Here is a 24701-nt window from a genome sequence, read left to right as displayed (position 1 = left end):
GCCACAGGGCTCAATTCTGTCCCCCATGCTATTTAATATCTACATGAAACCGCTGGGAGAGGTCATCCGGAGGTTTGGAGTGGGGTGTCATCAATATGCTGATGACACCCAGCTTTATCTCTCCTTTCCTCCAGACTCCAGGGTGGCGGTTGAGGGCCTGGAGCGCTGTCTGGAAGCAGTGAGGATCTGGATGGGGGCTAACAAGCTGAAATTAAATCCGGATAAGACAGAGGCTCTCCTGGTTCGGAAATCCTCGATGCAGGTGCTGGATTATCAGCTTGCTCTGAATGGGGTTGCACTCCCTCTGAAGGAGCAGGTCCGCAGCTTGGGGGTCCACCTGGACTCGCAGCTTCTCCTGGATTCCCAGGTGGTGGCTGTGGCTAGGGGGGCCTTTGCTCAGCTTCGGCTGGTGTGCCAGCTGCGTCCGTACTTGGATCGTGCAGACCTGGCCACGGTGATCCATGCTACGGTGACATCGAGGTTAGATTATTGTAACGCGCTTTATGTGGGGCTGCCCCTGAAGACGGTTCGGAAACTGCAATTAGTGCAGAATGCGGCGGCCCGTGTGGTCACTGGAGCTAGGCGGTTTGACTCTGTCAGCCCGCTTCTCCGGGGGCTACATTGGCTGCCCATTCGTTTCCGGGCCCAATTCAAGGTGCTGGTTTTAACCTTTAAAGCCCTATACTGCTCTGGGCCAGGTTATCTTAGAGATCGCCTACTCCCATACAATCCGGCTCGTCCTCTCAGGTCATCAGAGAAGGCCTTTTTACAAGTGCCGCCGCCTAAGGAGGTACGTGGGGCGGCGGCAAGAAATAGGGCCTTCTCAGTAGTGGCACCAACGTTGTGGAACTCCCTTCCCCTTGACTTGAGAATGGCTCCCTCTCTTGAGTCCTTTCGGCGAGGCCTGAAGACCTTGTTGTTTAACCAAGCCTTCTGACGTTCTGGCCTTTTTAACATCTTTTATATATCTTTTAGTTGCTTTTTTACAGGCCCGATTCCTCTAAGAACTGCTGTTTTATGCTCTTTTATTCTGACTCTTCTGACTACTGTTTTTATGGGTTCTGCTAATGTGTTTTTTAATATGTTTTTATCTGTGAAATTATGTTTTAATTTGTTTTATATGTTGTTAGCCGCCCTGGGTCCCTTTTTGGGAGAAGGGCGGGATAAAAATAAAGTTTTATTATTATTATTATTATTATACAGGAAGCTGGACTAGATGGGCCTATGGCCTGATCCAGTGGGGCTGTTCTTATGTTCTTATGCTCCTGTAATTGGTATGCAGGGCACAAAGACTGACTCTGAAGGAAGCACATAGCTACTCATTCTTTGTCCTCCAACAATGTGTCAAATCCTCTTTCAAAGCTATCTAGGCTAATAAAAATCACTATATCCTGTGGTAGCATATTCTATAAATTATGTACTGTGTGCAGTTGTGCTTTTGTCACATATTAAACTGATGTTTCCAATTAGTGTTAATCATAATTCTGTGGCAGTACTTATGTTCTTTGCAAGTCATTTAAATAAGCAAAGCTTCAATCCCTTCAAGTACACACTGGTCCTGTGTGTGTACAGAACTACAGAAATCAATTTTTAGAGTGCATCTGACAACTGATACAAAGTAAAGAAAAATTCAAGACGCAATATACACCAACATCAGTAAACCTGAAAACCAACAATTTCACCAAGTTGACAGCAAAATTTAATACTTCATTTTAGTTGCTACCAAACTGGAAGTCGTATACCAACAATACTTCTGACTCATACCTTCACTGCTGATTGTCAAAACTCATTTTAAAATACAGGATGCTTTACATTTTCTGTTTAGTATATTTAATGGTTTCAATAGTCAGCTCTAAGGTGACACTAAATGGCATGTTAAATTTAAAATTTCAACCCTCTTGGTTTCAGCTGACCAGAACAGGTAGTTTTCCCTTTATGTATAAACATCAAGGATAACAAAGACACAGATTAATACATGATTAGTCCTGTCTAATTAGAACATGAATTCTAAAAATCAAACAGCGGAGAAAAATTCCCAAAATTCACCTTGTCTTTATAAAGAAATTTACATGTGGAAGGGAAAATCTGGACATAGTTCTCAAAAATTAGTTATTGCAAAGTATGGAATCTGGGAAAGTAAATCAAGTATTCTGAATTAAAACTTGCACCCAAGTGGAAAGGAAAAAGAACACAAGACAAAATTCTGTCTGGATTCATCAGAATGCAAGAGCTTTCATTCTGTAATGCAGAATGTACAAAAACTGGTATGAAATTTGATCTCCAAATACATAGCCTAGAACTTCTAACATTTGCAATGCTAAAACAATTTAAGTAAATCTTAGAAGTCTTTATTCACCATAAAGTAAGACACTTTATTCAAACGGATACTGTATATCAGGGGTGACCAACCTTTCAATTTTAGGGCTCCTGGATCTTTAACAATAGCGTTGAAGAGGGAATTTCAGCAGGTGCATCTTGTCTGTAAGATGTCCAGCTGCACTTGCAGAAATTCCCCCTTATACACTATTGTTAAAGGTCCAGGAGCCCTAAAGTTGAAAGGTTGACCACTCCTGCTGTCTATTATACTACTGTGACGCATAAACTTTGAGTCCTGAGGTCATTCCAACACAGTAATACACTAACTGAAGAAGCAAAGAGCAACACTTTGCTCCTGTCTCAGCAGCAATGTGGAAAGAAGCAGAATGAGGTGCAGTCTAAGAAAATAGGCTACCATAGCTGCTATTTCTACTGTGTTGCAATATGTCTCTGGTGCTGGTGCACTGCAGCCTAAAACCTATCATCCTAAGCATAGGTACCAGGAAGAGTGTCCTGTTGGATTCAGGAAGACTAATCTTTGAGTTAATACCTTTAGGGAGAACTGGAAATCTAACTTCATGATTGTGACCCATACTTATTTTATTTCCCTGATGCCACTGTGATTTAATTTTAATTAATGTCAAAAAGTTCAAAGCAGCCCTTTTCCTGCAATTTGTATCAAGCCAAACAAACCTGAGCAGACTAAGCTATCGTATCTGCATAAATCAGTAAAACAGATTTGCTCACTGAGCAATATTTTAAGTTAACTTCCTTGAACATGAAAAAGCATAATTGCATAATCAGACCTTGCTGATAAAAGGACTGTGGTTCCTCCTAGATCCTGTACAATTTGGTGTCCTCAGCAAAAGCCATTCACATTCCCTAGATTTCAATGATTCCTTAATAAAACTTTAATAGTTTCAAGTATTTTTGAAGATGGAGACATGTAGCTCAAGTAGCACACCAGACGCAATTTGAATTATATATTCTGCCCAACATATTCAGTATGAAGCATGTAATGTTTCTTATGCCTTGAGAAATGTGAATCAATTTGTTAGTAAATCATCAGTCTTTCACCCCATACACTCCTCCTCCATCTTACTTGCCGTATGCTTTGGAAGCCCTGTTATGGGAAAATCCCCCCATTTTATTTTATTTCGGGTTATGCTACTTTTGGCATCAAGAACATTCATATATGGATGCCAGCATGCAAAATGAACTATTCTCCCAGAAAACACTGGCCTACAGGCCTCCTTCCCACTTTGGTCAAGCTCAGACTCTTGGATGTATATTCCCTCTTCTTCCCTTACACTCACACATCCTGGAAGGAAACTGATAATCCTACTTGTATCTCTAGCTGAATGAAACTCAGTAACCATGTCAGACAGTTTTCCAGTTTGTTTGCTTTCCTGAATGCAATTTCAGTAACTTCTGTATTTTGTACCAAAACATTGGAGTATACCTGTATTTTGCATTAACTTAGGTAAACCTCACTTAAAGTTGCTAGACATCCTCTGGCACCAAAGAGCTAATATGCATTTTAGCTGATACTGCTAGCCCTGTTTACCTGCATCCTGGTTGATTAAGAAGAAATTCCTCCATTCACACCCAAGTTACCTATAGATACATTAAAAGCACTTGTAGTGGTAGCTGGCTATGTCAAAGCAAGATCATCCAGCTTTCAAACTATTGTAACGCAGGTGGTGTTCAACAAGAGTGCAAATACCGCTGCCCAGAACAGCAGAAAGTAACAAATTTTTTTTGTTAAATTCCAAAGGGCCCCCCCCAAAAAAGCCTTAAAAACATAGGCCAAACCCACAGAATTGGGCACAGTCAAGCCCATTTATTTCAGTGCTGCAATGTGGGCATAAATTTGAATATTAATTTACAGGATTAGTTAGTTCTTCTTTGGACTTTAACTGCTGCCACATACCAGTATTTCAAATGACCTATCAAATGCTCGCGCTAACATGACCAAAAGTGACATAATTCAGAATTTCAGACTTAAATATCAGTCAGTTTCATGACTCAAGGTTCTTGTGAAGGCATACATATGTGATTTTTGGAAATTCTTTAAACTTCCAAGTTTTTAGTAAGTAGGTGGCCAATGTCACATGACGCTGCTTGTCAGATCTGCAACATTCTGAAAAGTAAAAATCACCAGAATAGTATTTTGAACATTAGGGCTCTCTCTTTTTTGTATTTGTCTTCCATACAATGTGGAATAACTTATTACAGAACACTGTGAACATATATAACGGTAAGTTAAAAGTATAAGCCTTATTACATAAGGCTTCTTAACTGGAGTTTTTAAAAAAATATGAATGCTCACATACCATGTTCATTACCTGAATACAAATATCCAGAAATACACATCTGAAGATCATAGGAGCTGTTAAGAAAATAGACAACAGAGCTACATTCTGTGAGAAATAAGAAGGCACCACTGATAAGAGGTTGTGTCCAGTCATCACTTAGAGGCCATTTTGTGTTAACATTATGTACAAAACACTTGCATCTTTTCGTGTGGATGATCTATTTCAGATACTGCTTTCTGGTTTCCGAACTACAAACATCACACATTCGTAGTAGTATTTCATCATAGATAGCTCATTCACAGTATATGTTGTCAAAACAGACTCATTTTCCATCTGAAACAAACAAGATTTGCTTAAACATTCTTGTATATACTTCATAATATTTTTCTGTTCTACACAGTCACTACTACTACTATTACTACTACTACTACTACTACTACTACTACTACTACTTTGGTGTTGCAATTAACTAGCACTGCAGCATGCTTGCTTTAGCCTCTCATCAATACAGTTTCAATATAACTACACTAATAAACTTGTAGAAAAAGGACCTTCAAGTTCATAGATGTACAGTACATCTTGACATATCTAAATGACTGGAAAAAGCATCCAAAATATTTAACTATTTTATAGGGCTGTTAAGTATTCTCACCATTTTCTCTTACTCTAGAAATTACAGGAAAAAAATGGGGTCCTTCATTTTCATGGCAGCCCCACAAAAATAATTTTTGGGAGGGAGAGGAGGGCTGGGGATCAATATGGATGGTAGAAGGACTCAAAGCCCCACTTCTTTGTGCCTATGTACTCCTGGAGTGCACCAGGACATAACACAAATCATGTGATGTCTCAGTGCCCACCAATATAGAAGACAGTGCCCAGGAGAGAGGCAGTGCTTTTTGAGGCAGCAGCATTGCAAAGTTTGAGCAACACAGAAACTTGCTGCCATCATCATGCCTCCACCCTCCTCAAACTGGCCAGCAGAGATGCCCATTTTCTGAGGCTCTTTTTGGTTCTGCAATATTCATAAAAATATCCCTGAAACTGAAAATTGATGAAAAAGCTGGCTTTAAAAAAGGGTGCAACATTTATTGGACACAGAATGACTTAAGGCTGCTAGTTGTTAAAAGAAGGTAAGACTGAATGGCGTGCTCTCTGAATTCAAGCTGCCAACATACCTTATACTATTGTTAGCATGCTGACAAAATAAAAAATCTTACCTCTATGTGGAATCCATATTGTAATATGACATTTTTAATATCCTCATAACTCAACTCAATAGATAATTCATTTGCTAAGTTTTCAAAGTGGTAAAGAAGAGGACCTATGATACAAAATCAAAAAAATCAGTAAGTTAAACTTGCAAGATCTGACAATTGTACACAAAAAGGCTGCAGTTCCAACTGCCAGTTGCCCAGGACAGAGAAGTAAGAGGAGATATCCTCTGGCCTCACTGGCCAGAAGTCTGAGAGCCCCTGGGAGACTGTATCCCCTGAACACCATGGCAAGAGGAAAGATCAGCCTGACCTGACCATCATCAGCCAAAGAATGGAGCACTTCAGAGAATTTGAAAAATGAACTCTAGCGCAATTGCCACATTGCCAGCACATGGAGGCATCAGCCAAAGAACAAAGAGACTCTTGGGCTGTTTCCTATTAAGCCACTTTGGTGATAGCTTTAATTAAATGGCAGGGTATAAATCTATAAATTCTACAACGGATAAATACTCTGCCCTTTCCTATAAGCACAAATAAAATTTGTGCATCTTAATGCTGTACTGTAAAGCTATCTTTTAGTTGTTTTAAAACAGGGGTCTCCAAACCCCAGCCTGGGGGCCAGATGTGGCCTGTAGAGAGCCTCTATCTGGAACATGGCAAGCCTCTGGCCCAATCATCCAAGTGCAACAGGGGAAGGGGTGTGCTCTGAGGGCTGGAGAGGTTATTCACAGCTTCCCTGGCCCTCAGAATGCCTAAAAAACCTCTTCCTGGTTTTTCAGAAAAAGCAGAAATGACATTTTTGGGCCCTCTGAAGGACAGCTTTTGGAAGGTAGGGGATGCCTCCCCACTCCCCAGAACATCTTCCAGGTGTTTCCTGTGATCAGCTGGTTCTGAAGTATTTACTTCTGTACATGTAAACAAGCTGCTTATGGAGTGGGGGAATTAGTGTGTGCTTTATTTCTGTGGTATGTATTGGTGCTTGGAGAAATCCTGGAACATTGAGACCATTCATTCATCTAAGTTTTGTCTCTAATGTATTTATTTATTTTTCCAGCCCTTAATGCGGCCCTCTGGCCAAAAAGTTTGGAGAGCCCTGTTTTAAAAGAATGTTTGCCATCTGCTCATTAGCATTTTTATGTTGAATCTGGTTGGAGGGAACATTTCTGCAAAATGGACAAGCACTAGAGACTTGTTATTTCATTGTTCATTCAAGAATTTCAGAAGGCAGGCATGCGAACATGGACCAGTATTCAAATAACTGAGAAAGTTGTTACATGAGCCTACAAGGGCTTTTGACCTGCTCTCAAACAATAGCCATTACTCCATTCTGCATGGCAAATGACTTTTGAACTGCAATCAATGGGGCTGCAATCCTATCCCCACTTAAATGGGAGAAATTCCCATTGGCTTTAATGGAACTTACTTCTCAGTAGCCATGCACAGGATTGGGCACAAAATTTCAAAAGCAGCTTATGATAGGGCAAGTGGGTCACTTTTGAATGCAAAAAATTTCACTGAGCTAGTGGAGGCCCCTTGCAAGGACTTAAGAAGCACTTTGGATCTAGGCCATAAGACATGGTTCAAGGCATCTCAAGAAACACTACAAGGAGGACGAAACTCACATCCTATCTGGCCTCTTGCTATATCTAGTTTGGTTACGACCAGCTTATGTTCCAACTCATTTCAGCAGGCTGCATTGGTCTGGCACTTCTAAATCACACAAGATTATTTTGATTAATAGGAGGTTTCTGAATACATTCCTAATAGGGTGCCATATACAAGCCTACAAGTTTGATCAGCAGCCCACAGTACCAAGCTGAACAGTTTTCTCTTTGGAGTTATTTGATTGGCACCCAAACAAGTTAGATCTAACGGGGAGGGATAGGAGGGTAGGAAGGAAAGAGAGATTATGTGCCTGCATGAACATAAGCAAATATGTGCGTGTTTCGCAGAAATGAACACATCTGTCTTTATGCAACATTTGCATTCTAGCCAATGCCAAACTGGCAATGTGTACTTTAGAACAAGAATGGTTCCCCCATCACCACTGAAATGCGAAGATTTATTACCAGGTTTATGCTTATGACACCCTGTGTTGACAAAGCTGAAAGACTCTGCAAACGTTAACCCATTTTTGCCCGGCCCAAAGATGTACACATTTGGTCCCAGTTAATGTTGACTGTAGGCATATTTAAACCCTAATGGGGTCCTGAGTAAATATATTTTATCTCACAGCAATAAACCGCCAACATTCATTCCTATGAAGCCTGTTAAGAGTTGGAAACTACAATGCTGTTGATGAAGAGAGCTGGCAACATTTCCATCACTGAGGGGACTGTTGACAGCATTAACAAGGACACTATGTGGGAAGCAATGCCTTCATCAAAGCAGTTCCAGGGATGCAATGCATTTCTGACACTTTCTCCCCACCACTCATGCTAGGGCCCCAATCCTATCTAACTTTCCAGTACTTATACAGCTGTACCAATGGGGCATGCATTATATTCTGTGGTGGGGAGAGGCAGTCATGGAGGCCTTCTCACATTAAGGGAACATTTGTTCTCTTACTCAGGGCTGCATCAACTCTGGAAAGTTGGATAGGATTGGGCCCAAAGTCAAGTTTGGACAGAAGGAGATTTGGAGCATATTCTCTTTTCCCACTCAGAGATAATGGGTTGCAAACAAAAGGAAGCTAGCTGAAAGGAAATCTTCCACCCCATTCACCTGCCTCAAGCCACTCCTCAGGAACAGAATGACATGCACGATTACAGTAGAAGAATTCACAGAAATTGGGCAGAATACCTTCTGTGAGTGAAGCTCAGTTTCAGCAGATTCCTCCCTTCTCCAGTTAACAGCTCACTGCCACATGTCAACCTGTTCCTGACAGTCCTTCAACCATCAGGAGTGATTTCTGAAGGCGCTGCAGTAGGAAGAAGGGAGGTATAGAAACTGTCCTACAAGCTACCTTCCACCTGCAATTACTTGGATGCAACCCACTGTGTGGTTTGAAATGGTGACAAAACCAGGAATGAAAAGCAATGCAGTGGCCTCAGTGATAGATAGGATGTAAGACGGTGAAGATGTGGAAAAGTGGGATTTGAGATTGTATGGGCATTCTATAGTCTGCCTTCTATCAAAAGGCTCTTAGTCAACACCACTAGTTCTCATCAGAAGTATGCTCTCTATGGAGAATGTTCCAGGGGTGCCAAACACAAGGAGAAGCTCTGTACATTCAGCATTTGTCTCTGCAGGTAAGTATTGAACATAGGAACAGCAGGAGGTGGGCCTAGTATGCACATCAATGGTGAAGAGAGGGCTTAGTGACAGAGTCCCAATAAGTGTCTCACATGCTTGCTCTCCACAGAGAGAAAGTGTCTGAATCAGGCTTAGCTGACGCAGCCTTTTGTTCACAACATACAACCTTTTGTTAGCACAGCAATCCTTCCTGATTTATTGTCAGTTTGATCTGATTTTACACCTTTACTCTGAACATGGGAAACATGCCAAACAGTCCAACATACACCAAGTTACCTAAATTGATCCATATTCCTCCTGGTTTGAGTATTTTCCATATTGTATCAATGTAATCTATGACATTATGTGCAGTGTCTATGAAGAAACAGGTTGCTATGCAATCCCATATATCTGTACAAAGAAAAAAGAAGATGTATCTAAACAATAATCCTTTAACATTCACTGCAGTATAAAAATATAGCTACACTATAAAATTCTATAAAAATACCTGAGCAAAAGATACTGAGGCAGGATTACCCACAAATGTTTTGCTCACTTACAGCAATTATACACACTTGATGGAGCTTTGCTCCACTGGTCCTGTCTCCCTCCATCCCCCCAGCATGCCTCCTCCTTGCCCTCTGCCCCCCTCCCCCCACACCTCTACTTCCTCTCTGCTGCTTGGCAGTCCGTGCAACCACTGAGCAGCAAAGCTTTGGTGGTCGCCCGGTGGTAACCCAGCGGTGGCCAGGGCTGGGCTACCACTGGAGCTTGCCCGGCGCTAGGGCGACAAACCAGTGCACACTGTTCAGGATTGTACCCCAAGTCATTATTTAGTGCTGCAAGAAGGAGCCTTTGAGAGTCATGGACTCACCTGCACATTCAAGCATGTGCAAAAGGAGATTTAAAGCATCCATGTTCACTGAATTCAAAAGTAATTGTTTTGAAGTGAACTGAGGTTTGTGCAAATTATAGTACAGGTCCAACCTTGTTATTCATGGATTTTTTATACACAGATTTGACTCAACACGAATGGCCCCTGCAAATGAGAAGGAATGTACTGATTGATCCCTGGAGAAGGGGAAAAAATGCACCCCTTTAAAATGCATTTCTTACTTTTGTAGATATTTTTATCTCAACATGATGAGAAGGGCCCTTTAAATTAAAGGAAAACAGTCCTTTACAATAGTTAGAGAGGGCAGCCAGCTGACAATCCAACAATCATTCTCTCTCCAAGGGATCCCTCCCTTCCCCCTTAACATGTGCCTTTCTAAGGGCCTGGACAGAGACTGATTGTTGGATTGTCATCTTAATGACTCTATTTTAACATCACAAACGTCAGCAAGGCTGTTTTTAAATCACCTGAGCAAAGAGACTTTGTTTTTTAAATTAACATAAGAACATAAGAACAGCCCCACTGGATCAGGCCATAGGCCCATCTAGTCCAGCTTCCTGTATCTCACAGCGGCCCACCAAATGCCCCAGGGAGCACACCAGATAACAAGAGACCTCATCCTGGTGCCCTCCCCTACATCTGGCATTCTGACTTAACCCATTCCTAAAATCAGGAGGTTGCGCATACACATCATGGCTTGTACCCCATAATGGATTTTTCCTCCAGAAACTCGTCCAATCCCCTTTTAAAGGCGTCTAGGCTAGACGCCAGCACCACATCCTGTGGCAAGGAGTTCCACAGACCGACCACGCGCTGAGTAAAGAAATATTTTCTTTTGTCTGTCCTAACCCGCCCAACACTCAATTTTAGTGGATGTCCCCTGGTTCTGGTATTATGTGAGAGTGTAAAGAGCATCTCCCTATCCGCTCTGTCCATCCCCTGCATAATTTTGTATGTCTCAATCATGTCCCCCCTCAAGCGTCTCTTTTCTAGGCTGAAGAGGCCCAAACGCCGTAGCCTTTCCTCATAAGGAAGGTGCCCCAGCCCCGTAATCATCTTAGTCGCTCTCTTTTGCACCTTTTCCATTTCCACTATGTCTTTTTTGAGATGCGGCGACCAGAACTGGACACAATACTCCAGGTGTGGCCTTACCATCGATTTGTACAACGGCATTATAATACTAGCCGTTTTGTTCTCAATACCCTTCCTAATGATCCCAAGCATAGAATTGGCCTTCTTCACTGCCGCCGCACATTGGGTCGACACTTTCATCGACCTGTCCACCACCACCCCAAGATCTCTCTCCTGATCTGTCACAGACAGCTCAGAACCCATCAGCCTAGATCTAAAGTTTTGATTTTTTGCCCCAATGTGCATGACTTTACACTTACTGACATTGAAGCGCATCTGCCATTTTGCTGCCCATTCTGCCAGTCTGGAGAGATCCTTCTGGAGCTCCTCACAATCACTTCTGGTCTTTACCACTCGGAAAAGTTTGGTGTCGTCTGCAAACTTTGCCACTTCACTGCTCAACCCTGTCTCCAGGTCATTTATGAAGAGGTTGAAAAGCACCGGTCCCAGGACAGATCCTTGGGGCATACCGCTTTTCACCTCTCTCCATTGTGAAAATTGCCCATTGACACCCACTCTCTGCTTCCTGGCCTCCAACCAGTTCTCAATCCACGAGAGGACCTGTCCTCTAATTCCCTGACTGTGGAGTTTTTTCAGTAGCCTTTGGTGAGGGACCGTGTCAAACGCCTTCTGAAAGTCCAGATATATAATGTCCACGGGTTCTCCCGCATCCACATGCCTGTTGACCTTTTCAAAGAATTCTGTAAGGTTTGTGAGGCAAGACTTACCCTTACAGAAGCCATGCTGACTCTCCCTCAGCAAGGCCTGTTCGTCTATGTGTTTTGAGATCCTATCTTTGATGAGGCATTCCACCATCTTACCCGGTATGGATGTTAGGCTGACCGGCCTATAGTTTCCCGGGTCCCCCCTCTTTCCCTTTTTAAAAATAGGCGTGACATTTGCTATCCTCCAGTCTTCTGGCACCATGGCCGTTTTGAGGGACAAGTTGCATACCTTAGTCAAGAGATCTGCAACTTCATTCTTCAATTCCTTAATAACCCTTGGGTGGATGCCATCAGGGCCCGGTGACTTATTGATCTTTAATTTATCAATGAGGTCTGAAACATCTTCTCTTTTAACCTCTATCTGACTTAACTCCTCGGTCAGGAGGGGCCGTTCGGGCAGCGGTATCTGCCCGAGGTCTTCTGCCGTGAAGACAGATGCAAAGAACTCATTTAATTTCTCTGCCATCTCTAAGTCTCCTTTTATCTCCCCTTTCCCTCCCTCACCATCCAGAGGGCCAACCGCTTCTCTGGCGGGTTTTCTGCTTCTAACATATTTGAAGAAGCTTTTATTATTCCCCTTAATGTTGCTGGCCATGCGTTCCTCATAGTCTCGCTTGGCCTCCCCTATCACCTTCTTACATTTCTTTTGCCACAGTTTATGTTCCTTTTTATTCTCTTCATTAGGGCAAGACTTCCATTTACGGAAGGAAGCTTCCTTGCCCTTCACAGCCTCTCTAACTTGGCTGGTTAGCCATGCGGGCACCCTCCTGGATTTAGTGGAACCCTTCTTTCTTTGCGGTATACACCTCTGCTGGGCCTCTATTACTGTTGTTTTAAGCAGCCTCCATGCACTCTGGAGAGACTGGACTCTTTTTACCCTCCCTTTCAACCTCCTTCTAACCAGCCTCCTCATCTGAGGGAAGTCCGCCCGTCGGAAGTCAAGGGTTTTTGTTAGAGATTTGCCTGGTATTCTTCCCCCAACGTGCACGTCAAAACGGATCGCAGCATGATCACTGTTCCCCACTGGCTCAGTAACGTTTACATCTCTAACCAGGTCCTGCGTACCGCACAAAATTAAATCCAGAGTCACCTGTCCTCTGGTGGGCTCCGTGACTAGCTGATCTAAGCCACAGTCATTTAGCACATCAAGAAATCCAGTTTCCTTATCGTGACCAGAACACAAATTGACCCAGTCAATATGAGGATAATTGAAGTCCCCCATGATTACAACCCTGTCCCTCCTTGTCACCTCCCTGATCTGTTTCCTCATTTCAAGGTCCCCATCCGATTTCTGGTCTGGAGGACGATAGCACGCCCCCAGTATTACATCGCTGCACAAGCCTGGTAATTTAACCCACAGAGATTCTACGGTGGAGTCGGACCCACCTTCAATCTCTACTTTGCTGGATTCTATCCCTTCCTTAACATAAAGGGCCACCCCACCTCCAACACGCCCCTGCCTATCCCTCCTGTAGAGTTTATAGCCCGAGATTACAGTATCCCACTGATTCTCCGCATTCCACCAGGTTTCCGTTATGCCCACTATGTCAATATTTTCCCTTGTCACCAGACATTCCAGTTCTCCCACCTTTGCTCGTAGACTTCGGGCATTCGCATAAAAGCATTTATACACGGAATGCCCCAGGATGCACTGCTTATTCGCTCCTTTGTCCCCGCATCCTCTCATTGTGCCAAACCGTCTATCACATCCCATCACCCTACCTTTCCCAATTTCTTCTCCTACCCTGCCTTTGTCTTGTTGTTCTCTAACCTCCCCATCCTCATCCCATAGGGATGAGGAGTCCCGAACCGGATGCCCCTCGGCTCCTGTCGGCCTTCCCCCAGGGATCAGTTTAAAAGCTGCTCTGCCACCTTTTTAATGTTATGCGCCAGCAGTCTGGTTCCATTCTGGTTCAAATGGAGCCCGTCCCTCTTGTACAGGCCCCGCTTGTCCCAAAACGTTCCCCAGTGCCTAACGAATCTAAACCCCTCCTCCCTACACCACCGTCTCATCCACGCATTGAGACCCCTGATCTCCGCCTGCCTAGCTGGCCCTGCGCATGGAACAGGTAGCACTTCAGAGAACGCTACCTTTGAGGTCCTGGCTTTCAGCTTCCTGCCTAAAAGCCTAAATTTGGCCTCCAGGACCTCCCAGCTACACTTGCCCACGTCGTTGGTGCCGACATGCACCACAGCCGCTACCTCTCCCCCAAAATTGATTTGCTATAGTGTGAATTTTGTCATCCACATGAGTTCTGGGAATGGGACCCCTTGCAAATATGTTCAAGCTTAAAAGTAAAATAAATTTTTGAAAGAGAAAATTTGTCATAAAGTCTTATGCATAGTTTTATGTAGTCTCCTAGTCTAACACTAGAGCTGGACATGTATTTGGTGTGTACATGAATTTTATCCATGGGCAGCCCAATGCTAAGGAGGGCAGCATGGCCTCCACTACATTCAATGCAGCTTAGAAGCATACTGGAGATCTCCTCAGGAAAAGGGGATATTGAATAATGCCCTAGCCCACCCTATGGAGCTATTTAGATCTTCATCAGCTATTCAGCTGGCAGGAGTCAGAACAGCCCCATGTAAGGATGGTAGGCTTGGGACAGGGGTTAGAATACAGCAGAAGAGGCTGATCCCACTCCCCTCCAGACCCTGTTCCGTCCTCCCCTCAACCAGAAATGTCCCTCCCCTCCTCTGTTTACTCTTCTATCACCCCCATGCTCGATTCACCTCTGCTGGCAACCGATTGTTGGGATGCAGCATTAGTTGGCCAGTGCAGACGCCATCAGTGCTGCTTACTCATGATGCAACACGCCTTATGACACCTTTGCAGCACCTTCCACTGGTGCAGGGTCCACTGTGCCAGTAGAGATTTGAATTAGGGTTGTGCTTCACTTTTAAAAAAATATTGTAGTTTACTTACTACACTCAGAGTAGATTTCTTGAAAATCTCCAGCAGTCATAGAAAAGTTTGCACCAGGAGGAAGACTGTGAGGATCAACATCAGGGAAATAAACTGGCTGTATCTGATCAACAGATCTCTTGTTATTGCTAAACTGATGGATCCAGGGATACAGTTTGTATGAATTAGTTTCAGAACATCTGTAATATCAAACAGATTAATATTGGATTAACAAAATAGTTGTACATTATCAGTTAATCTTGTTAATCAGTTAATCTTACAAGCATTACAATGTTTAACAGTTTGATTCTCATCAATGTAACATGCTGACAGTTTCTGGCTGTGTGTGTAATTTTTAAAATGTGTTCCTGAAAGCTTGCCTTCATTCTTCATCGCTTTAACAAAAGATATAATATAAAGGACTATAAAATATCAATTAGAGAACCATTCACTATTTAGAAGTCTGATTCTACTTAAGAAATGCAGTCAATTATCAGATTCTTAAAAGCAGTAAATAATTTTATAAAATATTTACTTAATTTTAACTTTTAACTTAAGAATTTATTAACTATTCTTAAAATTTTGGTTTAAGCAGCCTGCAGTTGCAATATACAGTTCACCAACTCACTTTCAAATTCCTATTACTATTATCAGATAGTTGTTAACTACAACTCCTGTTGTAACAGTTAACACAAGCTCATGTTGTTAACTGTTCTGGTTATTAAACTAAGGGGCTAATCCTATCCAACTTCCCAGTGCTGATGCAACTATGCCAATGGGGCGCAAACTGCATCCTGACATGGGGAGACACTCACAGAGCAGCCTCAAGGTAAGGGAATGTTCATTCTCTTACTTCATGGTCCATTGCGGCTGCATCGGTGCTAGAAAGTTGGATAGGACACGGCCCTAAGAGCGTGTGCACAAAGTGTAGCATGAATGTAGGACTCGATGTAGAAGTAAGGCGGTCAACAACTAAAAAATAAGTTCAAATACCTGTTGAGTACAAAGTTAGAAGAAAAGAGCATAAAGAGGCTCCATTCGTTTCCTTGGCAAGTATAACCGAGCATAGCTATTTCCCAAGCCAATCTACCTAGCCCAGCACCAGGTACCAGGATATTAACTTTGGAGAGATCCCTGAAACACAGCAAAATTAATTCTTTTATTATTCTTGTTAAAAACTACAGACCTGGGCAACATATCATTTGAGGTACATCCCAAACTTGAGATAGTCAGGTTTGCCTACAAATGGAAATACCTAATATAGTTTCTATTTATGCTACAGCTGGTACATTAAAAATAATCTTCTGCTTTGTTTATGAGGCTACCATGTTCTTAGTTTTACTCTATCATACAAGGAACTTGTATATTTTCATGAGCCAGACAGATCTGAATAACTGCTAGCCTTTGTATTTTCAAAAGAGAGCAGCGATTTATTCTATAATCTCAGGTTGCACTATATCATATTGGGGCTTAGCACAAGCTTACATAATCTGAGCAGGGCTTTCGGAATCACTACATTAAGATTGTCCCAAACACAAAGTGTGGTAGTACATTAATGACTATTCAATTTATTTCAGCATAAGCTTTCCTGGAAAAAAACACAATTCCGCTACCCACCCACACAACCTAACTAGTATGTCACCAACTAGATGTCTAGTTAAGTCATATTCATGATATATGAACTTCCTAGTTATTAACTCTTCAACATGCTGGAATTTGAAATTTAATATGACTCAGGTGTGTTACTTTCAATGCACATGAAAATTCTTCAATCAAGAACTGTCTCATTCATTTCTGCTTAAGGAGCCAATCCATGTGCCATTTCCTCATGAAAAACTATGTACGTACTTGAGTACACACAAGTCCCTGGTTAAGGGAAAAGTACTCTGAAGCTAAGGAATTTGAATTTAGCAATACCAAACTTGCCATGGCTAATAAATCAGTCTCACTCCTGAAATGAAATATAATACATAAATGTATCATAACACACCTGAAAAGAGCATGCCTTTTACAAAGTGAGTTTTTGATCTTGCCAAACTATTTAAAAGTTGACACTAAATATACTACTGTTAGATTTACCTTAAACAAGGAATCGTTCTATAGTTCCTCACTGGGAGCACTTATATGCTAAAGCATAGAATGTATACTTAAAATAGATTTAGTAAAGTAACTCCAATTAATGCTTTCAAATCACTCAAAACACTTTCATATAAAATGTTTTCCTTTAACTGTGTGTAACAGAAGTCACATCATGATAAATTGAACAATGAAATCTGCACTCATATCGTCCTGCCTGAACCTAATGAGAACTTTCACATTGTATATTTCATTCATGTCTATTTTTTTGTTTCTCATGCTCTCAGAACTCTAATCACAATGTGATTTGCATGTCAGACAGAATATGGCTTATTTGCATTGAACAACCAAGAATTATTGCATAGTACTTTGCTAGCCATAGTTCTACACAATTCTTATTAGTGTAATCAAGTGAGCTGGTGAATTAAAGTATGTAACTTTTTGAAAAACTAGCCAGAATTTCAAAAGAAGCAAAAGGTGTGCAGTATTTTAATAGATCAGATGAAAAAAACATAGTCCAGTTAAAACTGAGGATTCTGAAAACCAGAAGCATTACATGAACACATACTAGCCCACTCACCTAATTTGTTCCAAAAAGCATGGATGTTGGAGACACTCTGAAGCAGTCTCCAGATCTGAAGCCAAAATGGGTAACCCAAGAGTCAGTCTATATGCATACCAGCTGCAAGTTTCAACCAACCTCCTCTATACAATGAGTTAATTCATGCTAACTGTCAAACCAGAATTAACCTATTTCTGCCCAGCCTACAGGTGTATATATTTGATCCCTGTTGTGTATATGCAACATTGGGCAGAAATGGCTTAAGTTGTCCACAACTATCAACATAATTTCTTGAACTTTACTATGCACAAATATTTTTCTTTTAGGAAATAAAAATGGCTTCCAATTTAAACAAGAAAGCAAACAGGCTATGGATCATGTCAAGAAGCCCAGCTGTTTCAGTACTTGGCTTTTTATTATTTTTAACAAATATATGGCCCCAATTAAATATTTCCACGTGCAAAATCTGTTTAAAACCATTCTCTCCCATCTCTAAAGACATATTGTAGCTTAATGAGTTTCAAAAAGAAGCCTCAAACCACATCCTCCAATCTAGTTGAGTTATCGCTACAGTATCAGTTAAGCAGGACCTCATGCAGTCTTAACAGAACTTCTGGGAGCACTGGTAAGCAAAAATCTTAGGGAACCCAAAACCAGAGTGGAATCCAATTTTTCAGATATGCATATAGTATAGCTGGGAAAAAAGTTATCTTTTAGAAAAACAGAAAACTATAAATATTCTCACTGAATTTTAATTCAGTAAATACAAGGCAATATTCCTTTTTCTGGTAAGCTGGGGCAAATTAATTTTTTTAACAACCTTTTTATTTAAATGCATAAAAACTTACCATAGTTTTTTTCTATAAATGAAGACATTCTTGAATGCCTTGAATCTAACAAGGGAAGGGTATTCATGTTATATTTTGAATGATTGTTTTGAACCTTTATTGTCTTTTAAAAAATCTCAGTTGGCTTAACACCACAAGCGAAGTTAAGAATGGGAACTGAAGAAACCTGATTATTTCAGACCAACTACAACAGGAATTCTATCAAAAGTCAAGTGACACATTAAAAGAGGTACTATGAATCGAAACATACACAATTTCCACAGTATGAGAAAGCTCAGGCAACTAATACAAAGTACCATCAGCTGATACAACCAGCATAGCCAGGCTCCACCTTACTGGACACCCATCACAAGCTAATAGGCATCAAAGTAAATGAGTGCCCTATACATTCTTTGCCAATTATACTTTAAGGGTATATTTAGGTTTCCTCTTAAATGCGTGACTTGGTCTCCCACATGAAGACACTTGGTCGATAAATATCTTCAAGTAATGTGCCTACCCTCTGCTTGTGGCATGCTAAGTTTTTATTATGCCTAGGCAACCTAGTAGTCCCCTTCAATTCTGATTTTATGAGTTATGTAACAATTATGGCTTAGACACATCAGTATTTACATTTAAATTGAGTATCCTACCTGATCAAAGATAAATAGTTAAGATGAAATTTATACTTGCTGCAGAACCAAGGCTTTATTGTGTTAAATCTAATCAACTATCCTCCCTGCCACCATAATGTTGGACTCATGCACCAAGTCACTCAACCAATTACCCTAAGTTTTGAACAAATCGTATTAGAACTATATGCAAAAGGCTTTGAAAATTTCTCCTGCATTTAACAAGTGGGTTTTCACATATCATGGCATTTTAAAAGCTTTATTTTGCTGCCTAAAAATCTTTGGTAACAAATGCATTACTACTCTCCTTTAAAATACATCTTTAAAAAAGAATTATTTACCATCTTTCTTTTGGAAAGCTCTTTACAATTTCATTAATGATTGGCTGATAGCAGGAATCTCTCTCAGGTTTCCCAGTTTCACTCCAGTCTCTTACAAACTGTTTCAAAGTGGACTTTAACTTATCCATGTCAAAAGTTGAAGCTGGTGTAATCTTTCCATTTCCCTGATAAAAGTGTAAAGAAAAGTTAGCCACAGTATTTATTTGGACACTAGGAAAGTCAAGAAACTATTGTCTGACACTACAAATAGTCATGCTTGCTGGGTACTAAGCTGATAAGTAGTTTGCTTCTCTCTGCTAGGACCAGAGCTCCATAATTGAGACCTACCTGAAATAAGCTGGATGAGCTCAGATCAGCATTCAAGATCGTTTTCCCCATAATAAAATATGAAGTACAGCATTCATTAAAATAGGAAAGAGGCAGGGGAAAGTTCAGGCTTGTAAATAGCCCTCATTTGGTCACCTATTGTAAATCTCCATTATGTGACTAAGCAGAAAGGATTTCCCAATTGAAAAGAACCTAGCTCTTTTCTTCTTCCAGGATGTCAGTGCTATAGAAGACAAACACAGATGTGTGAAGGTAGCTGGGTGAGTAAAAAACATTGGATGGGCTAGTAACTTTTATAGATGATCAAACTAAACAAGTCTGAAGACTGCATATCCTTTCTCAGAGGGATGTTCCTCCACTCATTGAAGAGGTACAGTCTTTCACCCTGAACTATCTACAACCAGTCCTGATCTATGAAGTCAAAGAAAAAACTTGAGAGTTTTCATCATTAGCCCTTGTTTTTACAAAAACAAAACCCAATTAAAAAGAATGATGAGATACAGCCCAAACAATAGCAGAGGTGTTTATAAATAAAGCAGTAGATCTACAAACACTGGTTCAATTCTGAAAGTATAGTTTATCAACACATGATATGACTACCATGTGAACTATTCAGTGTGCAACTGTTTACTCAGAAACAATGTTTATTAGAATAAGACAGATCCTTAACCATCCCAATAAAACTATTATGAAAAAATTTATAAGAAAAATATAAAACTTGAACACAAAAAAACTAAAGCAGCATACAAAGATTACTTTAAAAATACAATTTAAACATACATCATCATCATATTCTTTATTTTCAAACATGTGACTGCAATCATTCACAATTGTTTTCAATATTCCTTGATTGTGGTCAATGCATTGCCGAATCTTGTCAAGATGAGGAAGGAACTGAGGAAGCAATTTCTGTTGACTGGCTGGAAGGGATCTAAACTGCCTCTCTGTACGGTTCACTCTTTCATGCATATTAATTCTAGAAATTAAAAAAAAATCAGAAATTAATATGGAATAAAACTTAAGTTCTTCATCATAAATCTCAGACATTCCCTGAAGATTCCTGCTTTGGACCAGATTTTAACCAGAGAGTTGTAAAGTTACTAATAAGGCAAATTCAGTCAAAATTAGCCAATTTAAGGTCCCAATGTTTTAGTGGGCGATTTAAGAACACACCTAATTATTTTCCTCCAAATTTAAAAACTGCCTAATTTTTTCCTGGGTCATATTTTATTTTAGGAGAATGTTTACATAACAAGCACTAAACATGCTCTTACTTTCAACAGGAACCTAGCTGCAACAGAGGAAGAAGGGCTACTTCATCAGCTTGCCTGGGACCAACTGATATCTACCTCCACCCCTACCAGAACTGTCTTCTGCAATGCCTATTGATTTGTAGCCATGTTGAGAAGTTAAAATACAGACACTCAAACAATACACCAGCTAAAATATTCGATGGGCACAAAATAGCAAGATTTATATATTTTGTAAACAGACATGCCAGATGTTAAAACAGCCAATGCAGATTAGAGACTTTGGCCTATGTGATTTTGTTTGTAAATTGTACTGAGGGCTTTTAAAGTCAAAATGTAGGGTTAGATTATGGAACTCCCTATGGGGGGGAATTAAAACCTACCGGCTCCCTCATAGCATTTGGCAAAGGCTTAAAAATTTTTTGTTTCATTTGGTGATGGCTTGCGTGCCTCTGTAGCAGTTCCATGAGTGTAAATCATTTTTGCCCTCCTCCAATAGGTCTTTATTGCTTTATGAGATTTTATTTATTGTTTTTATATTGTATATTTTTAGATATAAATTGTAAGTCACTTTGGACATCTGTTTCAGTAGAAGAAAAGTGGGGTAGAAATCTTTTAAATAAATAAAAATGCAACAATTATACACACATGAACTTTGTGAACAAGTATAAATATCTCTTATCTCTAATTTTTATTATGTTCTCAAATGCACTATTGTTTTTATAGGACTATCATCATTTAAAATAATTGTAAACCACTCTGAGTGCCCTACTGGGAGAAAGGCAGAGTTTTAAAAAAATCAATTGAGTTGAGTAATTAAGTGGGGTAAAAATCAAGAAGTGGAATAATTTTTATATATTCTTTGAATGCTGCTTTGAATGCCTGTTAGGTAGATAAAGCAGGGCATGAATTTGTAAATAAATACGTATTCTAAACAAATGAGAACTTTTCAATTTAAAAAACACAGCATACTGGGGAAAATTTCAGCTTAAACTACACTACAGTACTAGTTTTCTACTTGCAGGAAATCTTATTTAGGGAAGCATTCAAAAATGCAATTCTGCCACAAGCAATTCATAATTCAACATACCATAGTACCATCTCACACCTACTTGCTGCACATATTAAGTGTCCTTTAGACAACCTCATCTCATCAAGCTTTCTACTCTGAGGCTCTTAAGCCTGGAACTGCCATCAAGAACATATATTATGCTACACCCTTATTTCCTTTAAAATCTTTTTTGAAATCCACCTGTTCCATAAACCCCTTGGTCCAACTCTGGTCCATCTCTCAACAACATAACTAACTGAATTATGAATTAAATGAATTAAAATAATTTAATAATAACTCCCAAAAAATCCCAACTCCTATACAATTCAGCATTTGTATAGAGCCTTCAAATGTTCAAAATGCTTCACAAAAATTATTCTGTTGTAATTCTTACAGTCTGGCAAGTATTATTCCCACACTGCAGCTGGAGAGCCATGGCTGAGACAAAACTGCTTTCCTAAGAACACCTAATGGAGAGCCATGGCTGAGACAAAACTGCTTTCCTAAGAACACCTAAGATTTGAACCAGATATGTCCTGATTTGCAGTTCAGTCTCAAAACCACAATGCTACACGGTAAAGAGCTCCCATACTATGCAGGAACTAGGCCTAAGTAAGCACACATGAAATAAGTGGACACTCTTCTCCCATCTTTCCTCCATTTCACTTTCCTCCCCCTCCTTGACTGTTTTGCTTGTGTCTCTTTTAACTACCTGGCCAAGGAGACCCCTCCTCATCCAATCCAAATACCACAGCAAAGGAATAGCACTAAATAAAAATGATGTGGGGAGGAGTTGCAGCAGCAGAACAAAACAGTTCTGTACAGTTGTACAAATCGATGGTAAAGCCACACCTGTAGTACTGTGTCCAGTTCTGGTCGCCGCATCTCAAAAAAAGACATAGTGGAAAAGGAAAAGGTGCAAAAGAGAGCGACTAAGATGATTACAGGGCTGGGGCACCTTCCTTACAAGGAAAGAATACGGCATTTGGGCCTCTTCAGCCTAGAAAAGAGGCACCTTAGGGGGGACATGATTGAGACATACAAAATTATGCAGGGGATGGACAGAGTGGATAGAGAGATGCTCTTTACGCTCTCACATAACACCAGAACCAGGGGACATCCACTAAAATTGAGTGTTGGGAGGGTTAGGACAGACAAAAGAAAATATTTCTTTACTCAGCGTGTGGTCGGTCTGTGGAACTACTTGCCACAGGATGTGGTGCTGGCATCTGGCCTGGATGCCTTTAAAAGGGAATTGGACAAGTTTCTGGAAGAAAAATCCATTATGGGGTACAAGCCATGAGGTGTATGTGCAACCTCCTGATTTAAGAAATAGGCTATGTCAGAATGCCAGATGCAAGGGAGGGCACCAGAATAAGGTCTCTTGTTATCTGGTGTGCTCCCTGGGGCATTTGGTGGGCTGCTGTGAGATACAGGAAGCTGGACTAGATGGGCCTATGGCCTGATCCAGTGGGGTTGTTCTTAAGCATTCTCCCTCCCTTACCTAGGTGAAATAAACTGTTGCTTCAGGGAAAAGTCATACTACTTGGCATTTGGTGGGCCGCTGATACAGAAAGCTGGACTAGATGGGCCTATGGCCTGATCCAGTGGGACTGTTCTTATGAAGACTTTCTTGAAAAAAGAATGAGACTGTAGCTAGCTTTTTTAAACTTGGGGGAGAGAAGTTATCAGTCTGCACTCCAACGACTTGTGAACAGAGACTCAAAGTCAGTGCAAGTTCACAGCTGAAGTAGCATGATGCTTTATAAGCCATAAAGCTACACACCACAGGTCCCCCATAAGAACACAGAAAGCTCTGCAGGATCAGGCCCAAGGCCCAAGGCCCATCTAGTCCAGCTTCCTGTATCTCACAGGGGCCCACAGGTTCTGCATTCGAGTGTCCTCCTTTGCGCCTGGCACTCTGAGGCAGCCCAACTCTACAATGAGGAGGCTGTACAGAACCATTGTGGCTCATAACTTGGGATGGACTTTTCTTCCAGAAATCTGCCTTTTCAAGGCATCCAGGCCAGACGCCGCCACCACATCCTGTGGCAAGGAGTTCCACAGGCTACTTACATGCCAGGCAAAGAAGCATTTTCTTTGGTCTGCTCTACCTCTCCCAACACTCAGCTTCAGTGGGTGCCCGCTGCAGCTCCAGGACGAGCCCCTACAGGAGACCAAGTCACCTCAGAGAACAGACTGGCAGGGGACCCACCTCCACAGCCTGCCTTGACCCTCACCCCCCCTGCCCACCCAGAGGCCTGGAGAAGCAGGGCCAAAGCCAAGTGTGGGGGGAACACTGGGCCTGCCACCTCGGCTGCCAGGAGGGCCTGGCCACCCCCGGGGAAGGGCTCTCAGGGGAACAGCTCGGTTACCCATAGTAACGGAAGGCGTTGATGATTCTCCGGAAGTGCTCCCGCTCGAGCTTTTCCCCCTCCTCCTCCTCTTCCGGTCCTCCTCCGCTCCCGCTCGCCGCTCCCACAGCCGCCAGTTGCTGCTGCCGCCGCCGCTGTGGCTGCTGCTGCGGCTCCCGCCTGCGCCGCTCACCGGCCAGCGTCACGTCCCCGTCAGACGCCCGCCGCCTCTCCTCTTCTTCCTCCTCGCCCTCGCTCGGCCGGCGGCCCCTGCGCATCGCCTTCACGGGAGGCTGCAGCTGCAGCGGGTCTTTCCGCGGCAAGGCGCAGGCAGCCGCCACCGACATCGCGCCCCTCCCCTCAACGGCCCGCACTCTTCCGGCTTCCCAGAGAACACCGGCCCGACGTCAACCGCCGACCAACCGCCTTTAGCCGAGCGGGAAGCCCCCGCCCCCTCCGCCTGCGTTGTCGTCATCGCGTAAACGCACGCAGCAAGGGGCGAGGAAAGTGTAGACGCTGCGCATGCGCAATGTGCGCTTT

The 24701-nt window shown here is 41.8% G+C and overlaps 1 protein-coding gene across 1 annotated transcript; it reads right to left on the bottom strand.

The window, feature by feature from the left end:
• Positions 1–1721: 1721 nt before the first annotated feature.
• CARNMT1 (carnosine N-methyltransferase 1) lies at positions 1722–24623 on the bottom strand. Its single transcript, XM_066617791.1, has 8 exons — positions 24183–24623; positions 20287–20482; positions 19180–19343; positions 15735–15875; positions 14763–14941; positions 9380–9493; positions 5852–5955; positions 1722–4967 (listed from the first exon to the last, which is right to left on the bottom strand). The coding sequence occupies exons 1-8, from the start codon at positions 24506–24508 to the stop codon at positions 4857–4859; spliced, it is 1335 nt and encodes a 444-aa protein (XP_066473888.1). The 5' UTR covers positions 24509–24623; the 3' UTR covers positions 1722–4856.
• Positions 24624–24701: the final 78 nt, after the last annotated feature.

Source organism: Tiliqua scincoides, chromosome 2, assembly GCF_035046505.1.
Source record: "Tiliqua scincoides isolate rTilSci1 chromosome 2, rTilSci1.hap2, whole genome shotgun sequence".
NCBI classification, from domain to species: Eukaryota; Metazoa; Chordata; class Lepidosauria; order Squamata; family Scincidae; genus Tiliqua; species Tiliqua scincoides.
Note: the sequence above shows the minus strand (reverse complement) of the source record. Positions and strands in the feature narration are given on the sequence as shown.

Coding starts and splice junctions, on each gene's coding strand:
- CARNMT1 (XM_066617791.1), bottom strand. CDS start 24,508: ATGTCGGTGGCGGCTGCCTGCGCCTTGCCGCGGAAAGACCCGCTGCAG. Junction 19,344..20,286: donor ATAAAGAATATGATGATGAT/GTATGTTTAAAT, acceptor CACTTTTATCAG/GGAAATGGAAAGATTACACC. Junction 5,956..9,379: donor AGGAATATGGATCAATTTAG/GTAACTTGGTGT, acceptor TTTGTATCATAG/GTCCTCTTCTTTACCACTTT.